The sequence below is a fragment of the Miscanthus floridulus genome, unplaced genomic scaffold (assembly GCF_019320115.1).
Source record: "Miscanthus floridulus cultivar M001 unplaced genomic scaffold, ASM1932011v1 fs_353_2_3, whole genome shotgun sequence".
Taxonomy (NCBI): Eukaryota; Viridiplantae; Streptophyta; class Magnoliopsida; order Poales; family Poaceae; genus Miscanthus; species Miscanthus floridulus.
In genome coordinates this window covers 19,039-40,000 of record NW_027096627.1, presented here as the reverse complement: position 1 = coordinate 40,000, position 20,962 = coordinate 19,039, and the positions used below count along the sequence as shown (strand labels likewise).

At 43.7% G+C, this 20,962-nt stretch overlaps 1 protein-coding gene across 3 annotated transcripts; it reads left to right on the top strand.

Moving 5' to 3' along the window:
• Positions 1-14,033: 14,033 nt before the first annotated feature.
• Positions 14,034-18,683, top strand: LOC136531444 (serine/threonine-protein kinase 52-like). Of its 3 annotated transcripts, none has more exons than XM_066524107.1 (6): positions 14,034-15,207; positions 15,351-15,774; positions 17,268-17,380; positions 17,476-17,693; positions 17,830-18,136; positions 18,229-18,683. In XM_066524107.1, the coding sequence occupies exons 2-6, from the start codon at positions 15,402-15,404 to the stop codon at positions 18,436-18,438; spliced, it is 1,221 nt and encodes a 406-aa protein (XP_066380204.1). In that variant the 5' UTR covers positions 14,034-15,207; positions 15,351-15,401; the 3' UTR covers positions 18,439-18,683. The 3 variants fall into 3 exon arrangements, with proteins under 3 accessions (XP_066380204.1, XP_066380203.1, XP_066380202.1); XM_066524106.1 differs by having other exon boundaries at positions 14,035-15,207; positions 15,370-15,774; XM_066524105.1 differs by having other exon boundaries at positions 14,036-15,207; positions 15,400-15,774.
• The last annotated feature ends 2,279 nt before the right edge of the window (positions 18,684-20,962 follow it).

The following is a 20,962-nucleotide window of genomic DNA, read 5'->3' as shown; positions in this document are numbered from 1 at the left end:
CGGCCGGTATGCTCAAGCGTCTTTTCAGCCATTTTGCTTTTTTGTTCAGGTGTTAGCTTATTAGCTACCCTCATCGGCGGGCTCAAGCATGTTTTCAGCTCTTTTGCTCTTGGCCGGTATGCTCAGGTGTCTTTTCAGCCATTTTGCTTTTTTGTTCGGGTGTTAGCTTATTAGCTACCCTCATCGACGGGCTCAAGCATGTTTTCAGCTCTTTTGCTCTCGGCCAGTATGCTCAGGCGTCTTTTTAGCCATTTTTCTCGGGGAAAGCCATAATAAGACATATGTTGTCTAGAAAGAACCATCTTTATTGATCATGAACATTGGTAAGTCATAATAGTACATATGTTGTCGATGAGCACCATCTTTATTGATCATGAACATTGATCTCTTGTGGCTTGTATGTATATTTTCCCTTGAGTTGTTTTCATGCGTGGAATCTTCTTAGCTGGCTGATGTGCCATGTATTGTTGACTTTTTTTCCGTCTTCGGTTATCAACTTGTATGTGCCTAGTTCGGTGACTTTCGTGACGATAAAAGGACCTTCCCATGGACTGAGTAGTTTATGGTGTTCGTCAGTTTTTTGTATTCTTCTTAGTACTAGGTCTCCGACTTGTAGTGATCGATGCTAGGTATTCTTGTTGCAGTGGCGTCTTAATCCTTGGAGGTATCTTGCTAATTGAAGGGTAGCGTTTACTCTGATTTCTTCTATACTATCGAGTTCTAATCTTCAGGTGTGTTCTGCTTCTCCTTCGTCATATTGTTCTATCCTTGGTGACGTCCAGATCAAGTCAGTAGGTAGTACGGCTTCTGATCCGTAAACCAGGAAGAAATGTGAGTATCCGGTGGCTCTGCTTATTTGAGTCTGTAGCCCCCATACGACCTTGGGTAATTCTTCAATCCATTTTGATCCATAGTCCACTAGTTCTTCATACAATCTTGGTTTTAATCCGGCTAGTATGAGTCCATTAGCCCTTTCTACCTGTCCATTGGCTTCTAGATGTGTGACTGATGCGTAATCTATTCTGAAGCCGCAGTCCTGTGTCCAACTTTGGAATTATGTGGCTATGAAGGGATAACCCAAATTTGTGATGATTCGATTGAGCATGCCGAAGCGGTGCATAATGTCCTAGATGAACTCAACTGCTTTGGCTGCGCTGTATTTTGCGAGTGGTTTGTATTCAATCCACTTGGTGAACTTGTCAATTGCTATGAAGATGTACTCAAAACCGCCTTTTGCTTTCTTGAGAGGTCCTACTTGATCTAGCCCCCAGTAGGAGAAAGGCCAAGCGAGTGGGATGCAGATGAGGTTGTGAGCTGGCACATGAGCTTGTCCTGCGAACATTTGACAACCTTTGCATTTTCTGACGAGTTCTTCTGCGTCTTTCAAAGCAGTTGGCCAGTAGAAACCGGTGCGGAATGCTTTGCCAACTAGTGTTCTTGAAGCGACGTGATTTCTACAGCAACCTGAGTGTATACCGTCTAGGATCTCTTTGCCCTCTTCAAATGAGACGCATTTTAGGAGTACTCCTGATGATGCGGCTCTTCTGTAGAGCTTGTCTCCTACTAGGACGTAATTCTTGCTTCTACGAACAACTCGGGTAGCTTCCTCTTATTCCGCTGGCAACTTATTCTCTTTGATGTAATCAATAAAAACCTAGGTCCATGAAGTGGTGATTACCAAAATCTGGGTGCCTTTAGCTAAGATTTCAGGGGTTATCTCACCGGGTTGTTTGATATAGGGAGCTAATAACTCCTCTATGAATACACCGGGTGGGACCTTCGCCCTGTCTGATCCAAGCTTGGCGAGGACATCTGCCACAATATTAGAATCACGCAGGACGTGTAGAATTTCTAATCCTTGAAAATGTTTTTTGAGCTATCGTATTTCAGCACAGTAAGCGCCCATGTTTTCTTTGGTGCAATCCCAATCTTTGTTGACTTGATTGATGACTACTGCTAAATCACCGTATACGAGTAAACGCTTGATTCCGAGGGTAATTGCCACTCGTAGCCTGTGGATGAGGGCTTCGTATTCTGCTTCATTGTTTTTAGCTTGCCATAGTATCTGAAGGACATACTTGAGTTGTTTTCCATCTAGAGAAATGAGGAGAACGCCTGCACCGGCTCCGCCTAGCTTGAGTGATCCATCAAAGTACATCTTCCAATGATCAAGGATGGTATTTGGCATATGTTGTTGAATTTTTGTCCACTCGGCAATAAAATCGGCCAGGGCTTGAGATTTAATTGCCTTCCGTGGGGTGAAATCGATATTGAGAGCACCAAGTTGAACTGCCCACTTAGATATGTGCCCTGTTGTGTCTCTGTTGTGTAGGATGTCTCCGAGTAGGAAATCTATCACCACGGTAATCTTGTGGCTTTCAAAATATTGGCGAAGCTTGTGTGAAGTGATCAGGAGGGCGTAGAGTAGTTTTTGCACATGCGGGTACCGGATTTTTGATTCTGACAGTACTTCGCTGATGTAGTATATGGGGAGTTGTACTTTATATACACGCCCTTCTTCTTCTCTTTCTACGACAATCGCTATGCTGATCACAGTAGAAGTTGCTGCAATGTACAGCATCATGTCGTCGTATTTCTTCAGAGGTGTGAGAACGGGTGAGGAGGTGAGGTATGCCTTGAGCTTCTTGAAAGCTTCATTGGCTTCTTCTGTCTACTCGAACTTGTCTATCTTCTTTAGCAATTTAAAGAAAGGTATCCCTTTTTCGCCCAGTCTTGATATGAAACAATTGAGGGCCGCCATTTGACACTTCGAGGAGGGTCCATCTCTGTTATGGCTTGAATTTGTTTGGCGCTTGCTTCGATTCCGTGATGACTGACCAAGAATCCGAGTAGTTGTCCTGAGGGAACTCCGAATGCACACTTGTTTGGGTTCAATTTCTACCTCCATCTTTTCAGGTTTTTGAAGGTTTGCTTTAAGTCTTCAATTAGTGTATCCGGGTTCTTTGTCTTTACTACTATGTCATCCACGTATGCCTCTATGTTTTTGCTGATCTGATCACCTAGGCACGTTTAGATAGCTCTTTGGTAAGTGGCATCAGCATTCTTGAGTCCAAATGACATGGTTTTGTAGCAGTAGGCGCCGAATGGAGTGATGAAAGATGTCTTGCTCTGGTCTTGTTCCTTTAATGCGATCTAGTGATATCCTGAATAGCAATCAAGGAAGGATAATAGGGCAGATCCTGCTGTTGAATCCACTATCTGATCAATACGTGGTAGCCCAAATGGATTTTTCGGGCAGTGTTTGTTGATATCTGTGTAGTCGACACACATGCGCCAATCGTCTGTATTCTTTTTCGATACCAGAACTAGGTTTGCTAGCCAATCTGGATGGAGGATTTCTCTATTGAATCCGGCTGCCATTAGTTTTGTGATTTCTTTTTTAATTGCTGCCTTCTTGTCGGGTGAGAATCGTTGTAGTCGTTGCTTCACAGGCTTGGAGCCTTCATTGATATCAATTCTGTGCTCAGCCAACTCTCTTGGGACCCTTGGCATGTCGGCCAGCTTCCAAGCAAAGATATCTTTGTTGCCCCGAAGAAAGTTGGTGAGCGCGAGTTCCTATTTTGCCGAGAGGTGGGCGCTGATGGTTGCCATTTTGGAGGGATCACCGGTGCCCAGGTCGATTTGCTTGACGTCGGCTTCTTTTGGTGGTGCTAGGATGCTGGGTTTTTTGGCCGGTATCACTAACTCTTCTGGGCTCATTTCTGCTGCAACAGTGGCTATTTCTTTTCTTCCATCGTTGGCTTGTGCTTTTGCTGCAATTTGGATTGCCTGAACATCACAGTCAAAAGCGCGCTTCAAATCACTCCGAAGAGAAAGGACACCGTTAGGCCCTGGCATCTTAAGCAACAAGTACAGATAATGTGGTATTGCCATGAATTTTGCTAGTGCTGGGCGCCCGAGGATTGCGTGATATGATGAATTGAAGTCCGCAACTTCAAACTTGATGAACTCTGTACGGTAGTTCGAAGGAGTCCCAAAAGTAACTGGTAGAGTGATTTGTCCAAGTGACATTGCTGCCTTGCTGGGTACTATGCCATAAAAAGGCATGCTTGTTGGTGTAATCATCCCGATGAGTTGTAGTCCCATCTTCCTTAGAGTTTCTGAAAAAATGATGTTGAGTCTGGCTCCTCCGTCGATTAGTACTTTCGTAACAGTCATACCGGCAATAGTTGGATCCAGAACCAGTGGGTAATGGCCTGCGTTTTCTATGCTAGTCCATTGGTCTTCTCTTGAAAATTGGATTGGATACTATGACCAGTTGAGATATCTTGGTGTAGCAGGTTCTGCTGCCATGATGGTTCGTAACGCTAGCTTTTCTTGATGTTTGCTTCTGGAATCTAGAACACCGGCAAAGATTACTACTACTGTCCCCCTGGATTTTTGGAATCCCTTGTCTTCGTGGTTGTCTTCTTCTTTTTTCTGATTGCCTTCTTTGGTATTCTCCTTACTATCTTTCCTTGTGTATCGATCTTTGAAGGTGTAGCAATCTCTGATGGTGTGATTTCCTTTGGGGTGCAAGATGCAATGCATGTTTTCAATGTCATCATACCTTCTGGGCTTGGAAAACTTCCTTGACTTGTCAGTCACTGCTATGGTGTTGTCTGGTCCATGTTTTCTTTCCTGATGTCTGTTGTTTCAAAGATTTTGCCTATCCATGTTGTCTCGGTCGTTTCTATCTAGAATCTTTCTTGTGTCTTTTCCTCTGTGGTAATCATCTTTTCCACTGTTCATCTGAATTCTTCATTGTTTCTTAGGTTTTCTTTGCAGAAGTCTTGAAATTGCCACCTAGCCATGATTCCGTGAGAGAAAGCTTCGATTACTTCTCGTTGGGTGATGTCATGGCGCCGCTAGGCCTGGTTTTGATCCGACTGGTGCCGGATTTGAGTCACCATGCCACCGCCATGCTTCTCCATGGAGGACGACACGTCGCCACCGAGCCATCGGGTCTCTTTGCATGCCAGTTTGCCATGCTCATCGTGTGTGCTCATCCTGCGCACGTCACCTTTGCCGGCCGCTCTTCCCGCGGCTTCTTCTCGCACGCCGGTGGCTTCTACCGTGGACTCAGCGGCGCGTGACTCCTCCCGCAAGCGCACGTGCCTCCCGCTATTCCCGCGGGTGCCCAATTCTCCCACACGAGGTGTTTCCCGCACGCCCGCGCCGCCGAGGGAGGGGCCCCGCACTTCCATCGTGCTCGTCCCCACGCAGCCGTAGCCGCCATTCTCGGATCATGCCTCGCTGCGTCCACAAAATCTTTGCCAAACAGTCAGTTGCTATCTTTTCCTTTGTGGTTGCCACCTCTTTTGGCAAATCACCTTCTAGTCGTCATCAATGCAACTCTCCCTTTTGGTTCTCTTGTAGCCGTTGACTGCTACCATAGTTTTGGTTTAGCGGATTTGCATAGCCTAGACCTTTTTGGATGCGTGTGGCTCTAACCCCGTCCAGATCTATGTGGCGATGGCTCGTCCGCTTGAACCTTGCTACTCCTTGTTGCCTCCACCTCGAGCCCGTGGCTACTTGACTAAAGGCACATCTATTGTCACGACTCTCTACCTTTGTGCTTCTCTTCGCACCCCCTCGGCTTTGCAAGGTTTTCAAGACTCACATGCCACTGCATCATATTGGAGACTTGGATTTGGATGTTAAAGTTATCTTAGTGTTGTAATGTGTCTAAGTCTTGTGCTTATTGTTCTCTCTCTTCCAAATGCAACACCATTGCATGCGCCTTGCATTTGGGTGGGTGGAGGGTATTATTGTCATTGTACTCTAGTCTAGGGTTTGGGCTCTCATGTACTATATATACCCCATTTGAGGCTGCTCAATATATCCATTCAGACAACCATCTTCCTCCTCTCCTCTCATTCTAAAATTCATATACATCACTTATGTATCACATCATTAAATTCAACAATGTATCTCTTTTAAGAATAAAATAAAACAAGCTTCATCAGTAAAACAACAATGGTTGAAACTTACCTTCTTTCCAAATCTTTTATCATACATGTTTCACCCTTGCACACCTAGAAAGACGTCAGTGCAATAATCAGTATTCCAATGAGAAAAAGGGAAAGATGTTCATCTTTAAAAATCATGAGGCAAACATTTACGAAAGGATCTATTACTTTAGCTCACGACAATTTTTCACTACCAATTATATCAATTCATTGTCTAGGAATTTGCACTCTTACATAGAAGATATAGAAATGTCTAATTTAAAATGACAAATGCGAATAAGATAACAATGTTGAAAAATCTATAGTCACCAAGATTCATGTTATCAACACTATGGAATCAGCGGATTCTACATATGTTAAACATCAACAGGAAAGCATGTTTTGAAGATTGTTGGTTTAGCCACCAAACATGAGAGAGCGAATGATGAGAGCCATTCTCCCACTTCTCATCTACCTTACAAATGGATCATGGTGGGGGTTGTATTTACAAAAATATCACTAAAGACTACAAATAGACCCCAAATATTATACTGCGAAACCCTAGGCTATGTAATTGAGCCTTGAACACGATAATGGGGGGACCAACATACATATAGTGCACCCCGAACAAAGATCTCCATGCATTTGGTGAAAATTATGTTGTTGACATCCATGTTCCATTTCTTATTAATCGTATAAAGAAAAGTTTAGGAAAAATAAATGGTATTGTTTATGATGACTCATTAATCCTTATCATTTTATCATTCCACTGTGCTTATAAGCATATTTTATCAAAATATGCCTTTCAGGAAATGGTTTTGGCACCAAATTATCATTTGATGAAATCAATCTAAAGACAAATAATTTTGGCTCCAAGACTTTGATTGGCGAGGGATCACTGGATGAAGCGGAACATCTAGCTGTGGGGAAGCTCAAAGTTCTGGTACACCCTGAATCTATGAAAAAATTTCGACTCCAGGTATGGTTACCCAGTACCATACCCCCAATACTATGCAAATGCGCATTCTTATCAACTGTGATGAAATTTCTTATATTTTTTATTCATGCTACCGATCATTTTAGTTTTGCCTTTTCTTTGCTTTGGTTTTAGGTTGCCATGCATCCAAATTTAAGCATGAATATTTTTCTGGACTTGTATGGCTTCTGTACCGAAGAAGATCAAGAGTAGCTATTATCCTTGTTTTTATCATATATAGCATAAATCAGCATTAGGAGTAAGAATACCTATAGTTGCTATAATAATGAATGTCATACTTCAAACTTGTTATCGGTAACAATAGATAGCTTAGTACCATGGTCAGTAGCACTAGCTTAGTAATTAAATAGATGCACTTTTATTTTAAGAGTTGTTGTTGCTATATTATTAAGCATTACATCATCATTTCATGCATGTAGATTACGAGCTGGTAGAATTCGTGCCCGTCGACGAACAGGAGTACGACAAAGTCATTGAGGAGTACGAGGAGGAGATCCTCGTGCAGGAGGGAGCCCCGAAGCCTTTTGGTGCTGACCTTACTGACCCATCGCATGCCCAAGGCAAGCCCTGGTGCATAACCCCTTTTTTATGATCACTGAATATATATATATATATATATGATGTGTATTTAAGTTACAGGCATTTTATGGAAACTACATGCATAAACATATCCACCCATGAGTCATACTAGTATAAGTCAAGTAGCTGCTATGCTCAGGATGTCGGTAGCATGGGTAACCTGTCATTACTCACAAATAGGTGATAAATATGATCACTCATGATAAAATGGTGGAAAGAAAAATGGTGACCGGACAGGGATATGGTTTGGGTACTGGTGGGTGTAAGAGGTTGTGTCCTACGGCCAACGGGGCATAGCTTGGTTATACTTTTTCCCTGTTTGGTCGGTTAAGGACCAGTCGTTGCAATGGACGCGAGGCAAGTCACAGATCTATTGTTCCGAGCACATACTTGGGTATGGGCGCAGGGAAGACTTGTTGCTCTCTTATCGTGGATCCAGCTCTTTCTGGACCAACTGATTGGAGGCAGGGATGGTGGAGGTCCTTGCACCGCCCTGAGTCCGGGACTCAAGAGTGGGGGCTTGGAGTCCAAGTTTGGATAGGGACCTGGACACCTAGGACAGGAGGGTGATGGGTTGGTCCTACTTGTGCCTAGGGTACAAGCGGGGCGTGTATTTTTGGGGCACCCAGCTAGGCACATTAGTTCACGAATCATCGCCGAGTCGGTACGATTTGTCTAACATCTAGCATCGTAGTAAGAACTGAAAGTTGAAAGAAGAAGAAATGGAACTGATTGCTCAACTCTTGCTTGAAAGTAGAACAAGTGCTTATATAGACTGGCTAGATAATAACTTAATACGGCTTATAATAATAACATAAATAAGGACTCACAATTAGCAATGCTTTCTGCAAAAAGAAAACCAGCAAGCCATAAAGCTTATCATACTCCTTGGAGTCCGAAAACTATCCCCATTAGTCGGATAAGTCTTGCGAGTACATTGTGTACTCAGGGTTTATTTACCCCTGTTGCTGGTCACACTTGAGGAGTATCTTTGTGTGGAGGATTCTTCTGGTGGGCACAGACGGATCCTCGTTCTTTATCGCTAGTTATTTATCTTAATTCCGTTGTTTATTATTCCACACTCTGACAATTGGTAATGTAATAATGTACTTTTTAAGAACTCGGGTGGTTCTGCCACACGTGCCCACCCTCACTCCCACTCCCACTCGCTCTCGCTCACCGAGATCCCGCAGCCGCCAAGCTTCACCTCCGCCACTTCTCAGCCACCAAGAATCGGCCGCCAAGCTTCGTCGTGCGGTAAGCTTCCCGTCGAAACCCTCCATTTCCTCTCTCTCTCTCTCTCACTTTTTTCGCACCAACAAGGTTCATCGGAGTTCCTCCGACGATGCCGAGCGCCTCCGCCGCGCGCACCGCCGCCTCCCTGCCTCCTTACGCCGCGAGCAAGTGCCACATCGGGCCCACCATGTCGCCCACTCCCGCCCCGTGTCAGCCGCGTAGGCTGGGCACCCATGGCCGCCGCCGCACCACCGCACCGTCGGTCCATGGTGGACCCGAGCCCCAGGGCCGGTCCACGGCGGTCCACGGAACAGCCACCGACTGTTTTGCCAACAGGCCCTGGCCATTTTGCAAAAAGGCCCCTACACTTTTCACAAATTAACCCGCAGTCCTGGATTCAAAATGAATTTATGTTTTTATTTATTTTAAATCTGAATTTAGTTCATCTTATTTACAGGTTTGCTCTTATCACATAAAATGACCGTAACTTCTCTGTTTTATCTCCGATTTCAGCGGTTCTCGAACCCACGAGCTCGTCTCGACGTGTAGAATAGTTTAGTAGGCTTGTCTTGACCTGTTCCATGGTGTAATGTTTCTCATTAAAATTATATGTTTGCCTTGTATGTGATGATTGACGCGTATAGACAGGGATCACTTTGGGGGAGAAGGAGAACCTAATCTGTAGGAACCCGAACAGCCCGTATTTGGAGAAGGCAAGTACAGGCACATTCCATGAAGCATATTGTTTACCTATTTAACTTTAATTACACTTTACTTTTATGCATGAGGATCAGGTTACTTATATTATGATAATGTAATCCTGACTAATGGCTCACTGCAATGGATGGTTAATTTAAAAGTTGGCTCTTAGCAACATTGGGGAAATAAGTGCATGTGGTTTTTGGTACTTATGTCCACCCTCCCTAAGGATCGGTTCATGGAGCGATCACCCAGGATATACCGTACAACCCCAAGCTATTATGGCTCTGGCTTGACGTATTAGCAGACATTCTGCTAGTAGTGCGACAGCTTACCGGGTAGGCACAAAAGGGGGCTCTTGGTTCCTAAGTATGGTAGTCCTTGCTCATGAGGGATGCTGTGGGTGGCTACTTGGGCTCCCTACGGGGACGGCTAACCATGCGCCAGACTGAAACCTAGTGGGTTGCTTCCTACTAATAGAAATTATGAAAAGTCTTGTAGTGAAACCCTGTCTGCTCACCTTGGAAGTGTTTGTGGGACTTGCAAGCCACGGGCAAATGGGAATCACGACTTGGGGTGAAAGTGTACAACCTCTGCAGAGTGTAAAACTGATATATCAGCCGGGCTCACTGATACGAGCGGCCTGGACCCTCACATGATTAGAAATAGATCTCACATGTTTATAAATGGAATTTTTAGGAATTTGCTAGGCATTGCTATGTCCTTTGCTGATGAGGTGGCTACCTCGGTTTAGATTTCGGGCATGGCTATGTTGTATGATAATGGAGATGAAGATCTTTGGAATGGTTTCTTAAAACTCAATGATGACACTCTCATTTAATTAAGGGCTTGGGATACCTCTTTACTCACTTAGTGAATATAGGTTGTTTTTAATAAAACTTTGCCAACTAAAAATGCGAACCTGCAGTAAGCCCGAGTCAGCTTTGTCCTTGTTTTAAGACTTGCATTTAGTATTACTTTTCGCCTGTACTTGCTGAGTACGACAAGTACTCGCCCTTCCTATTCCTCAAATAAAATTAAAGGCTGCTCAAAAGATGAAGCTTGGGATGGGCATCCGGAGGATATTCCTGGGTGTTAGGCGCGTGTGCTATCATCGACCTTCCTGTGGAGGGCATTGATGTTTCGTCTTTTCTCTATAATAAGATGCTTCGCCTGTAATCAAACTCTGATGACCATGTAATAATGATAATATACTCTTTTTCGTACACTGTTTTTGATTATCACTGATGATGTCAAGTCATATGTGTGGAAATTGATCTTGGCACGCATATGATGTGCACCCGATTTTGGCGCTACGAAATCGGGTGTGACACCTTCCTACCTTACATCCATGGTGGCAAAGTGGATCTAAGTGGACACATCTATGGTGAGATGTTTCTCGGCTATGAAATCTTTCATGGTCGGGTGTCTCTCGACGACGAACTACACGTCGTAGGTGTGACCTCGCTGGCAACAAGCTCCTCCATGGTGGTCGGGCTCCTTCACAGGCAAGCGCAACCGGATCTGCACTCTACGGTGGGTTATGTTGTAGTATGTGATATGGATTTTGCGGTGTTGCAACATGTTTTTTGAATGTTGCAACAGTCGATTGAAGATGTTGCAACATGTTTTTTTGGATGTTGCAATATGTTTTTTTTTGGTTGTTGCAACAGTCGATTTGAGATGTTGCAACATGTTTTTTGAATGTTGCAACAGTCGATTTAAGATGTTGCAACATATTTTTTTTTATGTTGCAACTGTCGATTTAAGATGTTGCAACATGTTTTTTTATGTGACATGAGGTTTCAGTATGTTGCAAACATTTGTTCTTGAATGTTGCAAGCAATTATTAACATCTGATCCATTTGTCTCTCTTTCCATCTCTCTCTCCCTCACGTACGGCAAGATGTGGTATCTGCAAGCGCTATAGAAAGTGCAACCACCATTACCGTGGTTTACTATTGTATCATAGGATAAAGGAGGGAGGCAGAAGGAGATGAGCGATGGGGTGGGATGGGTAGAGTGAAAGCCTCTGGATCCGAAAGTGAAATGTTTCTAGCTCAGGACTAGCCCTGAACTAACTCTAGCCTAAAAAATATATTTCGTAATTAATTCAATAATAATTATTTAATATTATAAATATTTATACTTTTTATCTATAATTGGCCAAAGTTGATATACTAACACGTGACACTGTTCTAGAATTATATTCTTTTTGGGACGGAGGGAGTATCTACGATTCACAAAAAAAGTACCATCTATGGTTAATTTTAACTAAGGCTAGTACACTACTCCGCATTAGGCTAGTCTTGGTGAAGGATTTATAGAAGTTTTATGGGTAGTAAATGAACTGATGTGAAATACTAGTATAGATGAAGAGATAATGAAATTTTTGTGGCATGAAATTATTTTATGCACTTTTTATTGCCATGATAACGGTCTAATTATTCACATTCACAGATCAATGCTTATTGACTACTAAAAAAATGTTTTTACATGCAATGGCTTACGATAACCGTCTTCGAAAATATGATTTCTAGAGGCAGTTCCTTGTTAACCGGTATTGAAAATAGATAATTTCTAGAAATCAATTTACAGAGACGGTTTACCAAGTTGACCATTCTTAAAAATGGATGCAGAACAAATAAATTCATTTTTTTTTTCAAATGAAGTCGGATGAGGATAAAATTGATATGAAAACTGTAGAGATCGATAAGATCTAAAACTTTGTAACTGAAGACCTTTTTCATTTAAGACCGTTTAGAAATTAAAATATTTAATATAAAATTTGTACATGTTGATATAAAAAGATAGCATCACATCCTGATCACAGGTTACCGTGTAGTAGAAGGGTGTGCTCGAGACAAGTGATCCAGATTTGAATCCCACGAATGCACTCATCCAAAATACATTAAGAAATTCAAGGCTTGCTATAGCTATTACACCGCGAGCGACAGCCCTCAGGCAAATGAAAATATCATTTGAACGGTTTCGAAAACTAACTCAAAATCGATTTTAGACCCAATTTAGATCCTATGGTTTAAAGTTTACTCACTAAACTTCTCATTTAGACACTGTTTCGACCCTAATTGACTTCTCATTTATTTAGCCACTAAATTTTAGACTATTTTAGCTTTTGAGGCTCCAAAGTCCAAACATGAGGTCTAAAGTTTAGACTACCTCACAAAAGCTTTAGATAACACGAGTGAGATAAAGTGGTCTAAAGTTTTACTCCCTCCGTCCTATAATACACTGCATTATAACTTCTAAAAATTATATTAAAATATATTGTATTTATGTGGTGTCTATGCTCAGTTTTAGAAAAAAATTGTTGAAAAGAAAATTATAATTTGAGGAAAAACTATATTATTCGGTTTAACCATGGGTATACGTGTTATTTGAGTATGCCCTTAAGTGTCTCAAAATTTTTAGAATCCAGTATATTACAGGATAGATGGAATAGCCGTTTTTTGACTGCAAGATGGAATAGTCGTTAGCCAACAAAACTTTAGACTATAAGATCTAAACAGAGCCTTAACCGCAGTGGTGGCCGGATGGGAGTTGAAATATATGTGTTTGACTTCTCATTTATTTAGTATGTATCTACAACTACTTTTCTTATTATGGCCGAGCGACATGGGTGATAATGTTCCAGCAACACCTTGTCTCGCCTCGCCCAGCGCTGGCAACGAGAACCTTGCTCGCTTGGGCGAGCCGATCCGGCTCTCTCACGTGAGTGAGGCAAACCTCGCCAGCGCAGCCCCTGAGGAGCTTGAGCGAGGGGAGCAAACACACATCCTTGCTTGCTATCCTCGCTTGACAAGGCGCCACAGTGCCGGGTGAAGGTTCCAAGGGCGCCCAATAAATTGCGTGTATCCTTGCTGAAAACTGTTTGAATGCATCGCATCCATTTGGGTAGTATTTGGTACCGCAGATTTGTCTGTATACATTATTATTTTTTCAATCTAATAAGGAATGGAAGAGAAATTAAAACATGCCAGGAGAGAGGGATGATGATGAGAAGACAGCACGAGAGCTTCTTCTTATGATCCCATCTGATTTGTGCAAGATCGCGATATCAGATAGTTGTACACTCTCGGTTATAGTTTAAAAAAAGATACTCATGATGAGGCTCCAAATCAAGAGTGAATCGCATCCAATCTAACTTTTAAAAGAAATCGGAGGTGTGAACTTTTATAAGGAGAATATACAATCGGTAATGCTTATTGTTGGACGTCCAGAGACAACGATTTTATAGGACGGTTCACTCGAGGTCCGCGCATCGATTTAATACACATCCACCAAAGCACGTTCTTATCCTCTCTGGCTCCACACCACTCATCGTATAATACACACCTACCAACACACCTTCTTATCCTCTCTCTGCCTCCACACCACTCATCCTATATGTATCTCTCTCTTCCGCCCTCTTTGATGATGGTCTTTTAAAAAATCAGCATGCACTCCTCATCTATCTCTGTGACTCTATCCTTGTCTCTCTTCGCAGCACTCATCCATCTCGCAGGCATTTCCCTTTCACCTAGATCTCTCCTCCAAGCAATGTCATCGGCGGCGGTGGCACAAGAGATGCTAGAGCACGCTTAGATCTAAGTAGACGAGGACTCCTCGGCATGGGGGTTCCTCTGTGATGGGGTGCCTCCACAGAGGGGGTGGGGAGGGGGCTCGCTGCTAGCGATTCCTCCATGGTGAGGGGCTCCTTCACAAGCGAACAACTGGGTCCTCCATGTGGTTGCCGTCGTCCTTCCTCTCCACTGCACCCGAGCGCCTCTTGCTCGCTACCACAGATCCCCAATAGGTAGGCCGTGGCCACAGGCGATATCATGTTTCAGGTGTTTCAAACGTATGTTTTCAAGTGTTTTATCTGGATGTTGCATATGTTGCAATGGCTATATATGCATGTTGCCAGTGTATGTTTAATATTGCAAGCATATGTTTCAAGTGTTTTAGATGTTTCAGACGTATGTTCAAGTGTTTCATTTGGATGTTGCAGAAGTAGATGTGGCTACAAGTGTTTCATTTGGATGTTGCATATGTTTTGCAATGGCTACACGCGCGTTTCAAGTGTTTTTCAGGTGTTTTGCAAGTGTTTCAGATGTATGTTTGCAAGTGTTTCAGTTGTTTCGGACGTATGTTGCAATTCTTTCATCTAGAGTTACAAAAGTAGATCTGGGGCTGCACAGGTTGAAATGGGACCCACCTCTGCAGTCGGCCCCTGAGGACGGTAAATGCATCCGCGGCATGCATCCACTTGCGGGGCAGATGACTAGGACCCACGTGGGCGCAAACAACGCGGGAAGTGGAGCGGGCGTGGGCAGTCCCCACGCGAAACAGAACTCCCAGCGTATATTCGAGCGCACAGCAGGCGTGGGCGTCTGAACGCGGCCATCCCGTCTTGACGTCCGAGTGCTAGCCTGTCCCATATACAATCTTATATAAGCATTTATTGGGAACAAATTATCTGAAAGGTATTTATCTTGCAAGATAGTTTTTGCCATTTCGAATCGAAGAAGGAAAAAAAAAGAAAAGATCAGCCATCTGGAGTGGTTCCGGAAATCCCGAGCGCGTCGCCCGGCGTACCGCTCCACGCCTTCACCCAATCACCCCCTCCCTTCTCTCTCTTTCTCCCTCGGCCTCTCTTTTCTAGCTGCGACAAGTCAGGGCGAGCGGCGCCGCCCGTGGCCAGGTCTTCGTCGGGGCGCTTCGCCGGTGACGAGCATCAGCCAGGTATGCCGACTCATCGTCATCGGCCATTCCCTTTCGCTGCTTCCTGCTGTGCGAAATCATCATCATCATCGAGGACTCTAAACCCCTAATGCATGCATTATATATATTCGAATCGATCTGACCATGCATTTTAATTTACCTAGCTTCGGTTCTTTTGGCAAGAATTATCGGGCGTATACGTGCCGTGTGCAGCCATGTCGTCCTATACTGGCGCCTCCATCGGCGGCGGCGGCGCTGCTCGCGGCCGCAGCCGAAGCTTCGGGAACCGCAGCAGCAACGGGGCCGACGGCAATGGCGCCGGGGTGTTCGTGAGGGCGGGGGCCGACAACGAGATGTACGTGCGGGCGGACAAGATCGACTTCAAGAACCTGGACGTGCAGCTGGAGAAGACGCGGTCGCAGGTATGGCTGGAGCACCAGCGGTCGCAGCGGTCGGCGTCGCCGCGGCCGGAGACGCCGCTGCTCGAGTGGGAGATCGACCTCGCCAAGCTCGACATCCAGAACCAGATCGCGCATGGCACCTTCGGCGTCGTCTACCGAGGCACCTACGACGGCCACGACGTCGCAGGTACGTCCGTTCATACGGCCATAATCACGTCTGGTCCTCACCGGCGACGTACGTGAGTATCCATGATGGGTACGTGTTGGCCCGGCGAGGCTGCACCACACCCTTTAAAGGAGAAGAGTAGGTAGAAAACAATATGCCATGCATGAGCCCTATGCCATTAGGTGCTTCCGTTAAAAAAAACATCAAAAGTGCCAAAAAGATTCAACCAATAATATGAATAGACAGACGATGCAAGGATCCATGTTCATTTACAATTTTAGGATGAACACAAATTTGTAGAAATAGAAAAAAGAGAAAAACGTAATCTTACTAGATCTATGGTGGTGGAGGCAGAGGTACCAACAACCTTGGAAAAATGGCCGATGGGAAAGGCTAACTCAAGGGCAACTTAGGTCCCATTTAGTTGCGCTTTCGAAGCTGCTCCGCGAGCAACTCCACGAACCAACCAAACGGGATCAACGGTCTCCGCACCACTCTACCCATGATTCACCCTCTCAATCTAGAGCAGGAAGCCTATGTGGAAGCAAAAAAAAAAAGTGACTTCACTATAGGCTCCTTCATCTAGGCACACAGGCCCTTGCCCCGAAATGTGTCCCTCCTCCGCGCGAGCGAGGTGCGGAGCGAACGGTGACGCCGAGGTGGAGGTGGACAAAGGCGCCAGGGCAAAATCGGATAAGAAAGAGTGAGGAGGGGGGGGGGGGTGTTGAACGGAGAAATAGGAGAGAAGAAAAACATAAATGAAAAAAGAAAGAAAAGGATAAAAGCACTATAGACATTTTATCTTTTTTATTTTTACCATGGGGAGATGTTTTTACTTAACTTTCCTCTAAAAAAATTTGACCGAAGCCTAAGAAAGCTGCTCCAAACACTAGGCTCCGGGGAGACGTTTTTACCATGGGGAGATGTTTTTAATTACTTGAATGAGTTAGCGGGTGGTGAGGAGTGGCAAAAGATGTGAGGCCACTTGGAGGGTAGGCATGGGAGTGTGATGATTGGTGAGGAAGCTTGCCGGTGTGTGGAGCAAAATCAGAAAAGAAGGAAGATAGGACAACTGTAGGATTTTTTCGGTTCAAGAGCCTAAAATTTTGGTATGAGAAGGGAGAAATGCCCAGGAAGGATCTATATTTCACGGTCCACACTGAATTTCTCCGTTTTTCTAACTGAGTTATATAGACCCTCCATTCTAAATAACTCTAATATCTAGTTTTTCATGGAATCATTTTTTATTAAAATACTGTAATATTTAATATCTATGATGTGTAATAAATATCATTAGTTTAATAGTAAAATAATTTTTATAATAATTATGTTAAGAGATACATGTTGATAATAATTTTTATACATCTATTTAAATTTTAAAAATTTGATTTCTAAAAAAAAGGGAGGTAGTAAAGTCGTTTGATATTATATCCCTAATTAACATTGTATCTGGATGCAGTGAAGGTTCTGCACTTGGGTTATCCCTGACACATTGCATTGTATTTGGGATGCAGTGAAGGTTCTGGACTGGGGGCATGATGGGCAGGACACAGCGGCGAAGCACCGCGAGGCCTTCGAGAAGGAGGTCGCCGTCTGGCAGAAGCTTGACCACCCCAACGTCACTAAGGTTACGTAAGCAAAATTCACTGCCATCTTTGAGTTCGAGTTGGGTTCACTGCACCGTGCACGTCTGGATCACTGAAACTTGCCGACGGCATGCAGTTCGTGGGCGCGTCGATGGGGACGTCGCAGCTGAAGATCCCCACGAAGGGGTCGACCTCCTCCTCCTCCTGCGGCGGCCGCACCGCGCCGAACGAGTGCTGCGTCGTCGTGGTCGAGTTCCAACACGGCGGCACGCTCAAGACGCTGATGTACAACCACCGGGACAAGAAGCTTTCCTACAGGAAGGTCGTCCGTCTCGCGCTCGATCTCGCCAGAGGGTGAGTACGCCATGCATGAGTGCTAACTTGCATGCCGCTGATGTAGAAGTGCTACACCTGCACTGCACACACCACTACGGTATCGTCCTCAATCGATGATGGCGCTGCGGTCATGACGGGATATGCACGCATGCAGGCTGAGCTACCTGCACTCGAAGAAGATCATGCACCGCGACGTGAAGGCGGAGAACATGCTGCTGGACCGGAAGCGGACACTGAAGATCGCCGACTTCGGTGTGGCACGCGTGGAGGCGCAGAGCTGCGAGGTGACGGGGCAGACAGGCACGCTGGGCTACATGGCGCCGGAGGTGCTGCAGGGGAAGCCGTACGACCACAAGTGTGACGTGTACAGCTTCGGCATACTGCTGTGGGAGACCTACTGCTGCGCCATGGCCTACCCCAACTATAGCCTCGCCGATATCTCCTACCACGTCGTCAAGCTGGTGCTCGCTTGTCGTGCACACGTGCATTATATGTTTGCTCGGTCGGCACTGTCACCACTGAGCTAGCTCTGATCAGTGGACGTTGTGTGCAGGGCATCCGGCCAGACATTCCGAGGTGCTGTCCACGGGCGATGGCGGACATCATGACGCGGTGTTGGGACGGGAACCCAGACAACCGGCCTGAGATGTCGGAGGTGGTGGCGCTGCTGGAGAAGATCGACACCAGCAGCGGCAAGGGTGGCATGACCCCCGTCGACGACGTCGCGCAAGGGTGCTCCTGCTTCGGCTTCAACCGCAGCTAGCGTCGCCTAGGCTAGCTCTCGCCAGTTGAGACCTCAGTTACAGTTATAAGTTAATAATAAGCTAGTACACACCTAACTATGGCTGGCCATGCATGCCTCAACTAGTCGGCCAGCGGGCATCGATCGTCTTCTTTGCATGCTGTCTGTCGCCCCCATCATTGTGCGAATGTGTTTGAAGCGTCGTGCCATGGACTTGCGTAACCTGTAATTTGTTTTGTGAACTGTGGTCTGACATGAAATCTGTGCTGCCATCACACAATCTTCAAGACTGCAATGAGCGGGCGGCCTTAGCAATTTTATTTGATCGGTTTGGACATTTCTTGACTAACGCTAAAAGGTTAGAAAACGCTGAGAACATCATTATTTATTTGAAAAAAAAAATCTACCACAGAAGATAAAATCTAATATTTTTACATTGTTTTAGAATTCATATAATTTTGAAGTAGTTTTTTAGATTTTTGAATGGGGTTTTGATAATTTTTAGTCTAGCTATTTAAAATATTGAAAGCACGAAGCTACGGTGAGTTAATCACAAAGGGAAGAAAAAAGAAATAGAAAAATGAACCCGCGTGACTTTGCACGCCGACCTTTGCCACCTGGGCCGACTTCTACAGCCTATGCTGTCACCTTGTTGGTGGCCTTTTTCCCCCATGTGGTAGAGGCCACACCGCTCAGCTATTATAAAAAGCTATTATCGACTTCGATTTCCTTCCTCTAAGTATAAAATCATATATTATATACTCCTGCCGGCCCACCATAACTGCACTTCTTTATTTTTAGGAGTCAACTTTTTTAAATTAGATGAAATGTATAAAATTACTAAATATGGCGCGTAATAAGTATCATTAGATTAATCATGAAATATACTTTTGTAATAAACTTATTTGGAGATATAAATATCGATAATATTTTTTATATACCAAAGACAGAGGGGGTACTTAATAAACAATCTAATAGGGGATAAATCACATCTCTAACCAGTTTTGATGATGGTTTAGTCATCTTGATGGTGAATAAATGGGACTTTCAGGGTTAAATGAATTTTAACAATAATTATATAAATATTTTTTTTAAAAAGTATCAAAATATTTTTTAGAAACTTTATGAAATTAAAAATCCTAAATTCTAGTTTATAATCATAGAAAATTTGCCCTTAGGCGCGATTGGAACTAAAATAGGTTGCATTTGGCTCAAAAAAATATTAAACCAATTTTTTCTTTTTATTTTCAAAATCATACTCTATCTTCAAGTGCTAGAGTTATTTGACACTGCTCACCTAAATGGACATTTAGCTTATTTACCCATGATTTAAGCGCTACACAATAATATGTTATTTTCATTTAATCAACCATTTATCCTGTTTAAGTGGCTATTTAGCCCTAACAAAGCTAGATGGTAAGTGACTAACTATTTAGCATTTAGAATAACACTGTTATTTGAATCATCTATGGTCTATTTTTTGTGTTTATTTGCTAGTTGATGTTCTCATTATTTATTATAATCGGTCAAGGATGACAACTCATACTACGAGAGAATGGCAAACAACTTCAACGAAAACATACGCACCATGCAACTACCGTATATACCTTTTTAGTATGAACACAAAATATGTTACTTGACAATAAGGTGACAGTAACATGATCAAGTGATGTTTGTATTGTCGTTGAAGTCACTTGTCCTTCTATGTAGTCTAGGACATCAACTTTGGCTAATTGTAATAGATAAGGAGTGCATCTACTAGAAAATATTGTCTTCGTCCCAAAATAAGTACATTTCTAGGATTCTTGGAGGAAATCAATGTTACTTAGAAATTACATATTTACCCCTATAAACCTATTTTATCATGTAGTGACTGCGATTAGAAAGTAGAGAAACTAAAGAAAACCCTATTACAACTAGGTGGACCATACCTATAAGTGCACTTATTTTGGAACAAATTTCAAATGCTAGAAGTACACTTATTTTGGGACGAGGGAGTAATATTAATAAGACCATAGAAGATTCAAATAATTCCAAGTTAGACGCTAAAAGATTGAATATAATTTTAAGGGAAATCTGAAACTGATTTCGTATTTTTTAAGATACAAAATTCATGATTTTTTATTGCATAGTTTTTAAAAGAAATATTAGACTGTTTTCTGAAAAATATTTGTATTTTTATGATAAATCTTTTTGAAATGGTATAATTTACCCCTTCGAGGCTAATATGACGCCATGTAAACTAAAGCCATCTTCAAAACTAGCCAGGAGTACGATCTATCCGATATAGGAGTATTGTAATGGTTTAGAGTGTAAGGATATAGGATATCCGGTTTTACAGTTTGACAAGGAGCGAAATCGGACAACGTGGACAATTATTTTTTTTCACGGCCCGGTCCGAAGAATGTTAGATGGGCTTTGCTGGGCTTTAAAGATACGCACGTTATACAGCTTCGACAGGATGGACAGGGAGTCAGCTGTCGCCACACTCGCCCCGGCCGATTCCGCCGGCTACCAGGGGCGGACGCACGGGGGGCTGGGGGGC

What these genes read in the sequence shown, in the direction of transcription:
- LOC136531444 (XM_066524107.1), top strand. Translation starts at nt 15,402, where the DNA reads ATGTCGTCCTATACTGGCGCCTCCATCGGCGGCGGCGGCGCTGCTCGC. An exon ending in CGACGGCCACGACGTCGCAG is followed by an intron (nt 15,775 to 17,267) that starts GTACGTCCGTTC and finishes TTTGGGATGCAG; the next exon opens with TGAAGGTTCTGGACTGGGGG. An exon ending in GCGCTCGATCTCGCCAGAGG is followed by an intron (nt 17,694 to 17,829) that starts GTGAGTACGCCA and finishes GCACGCATGCAG; the next exon opens with GCTGAGCTACCTGCACTCGA.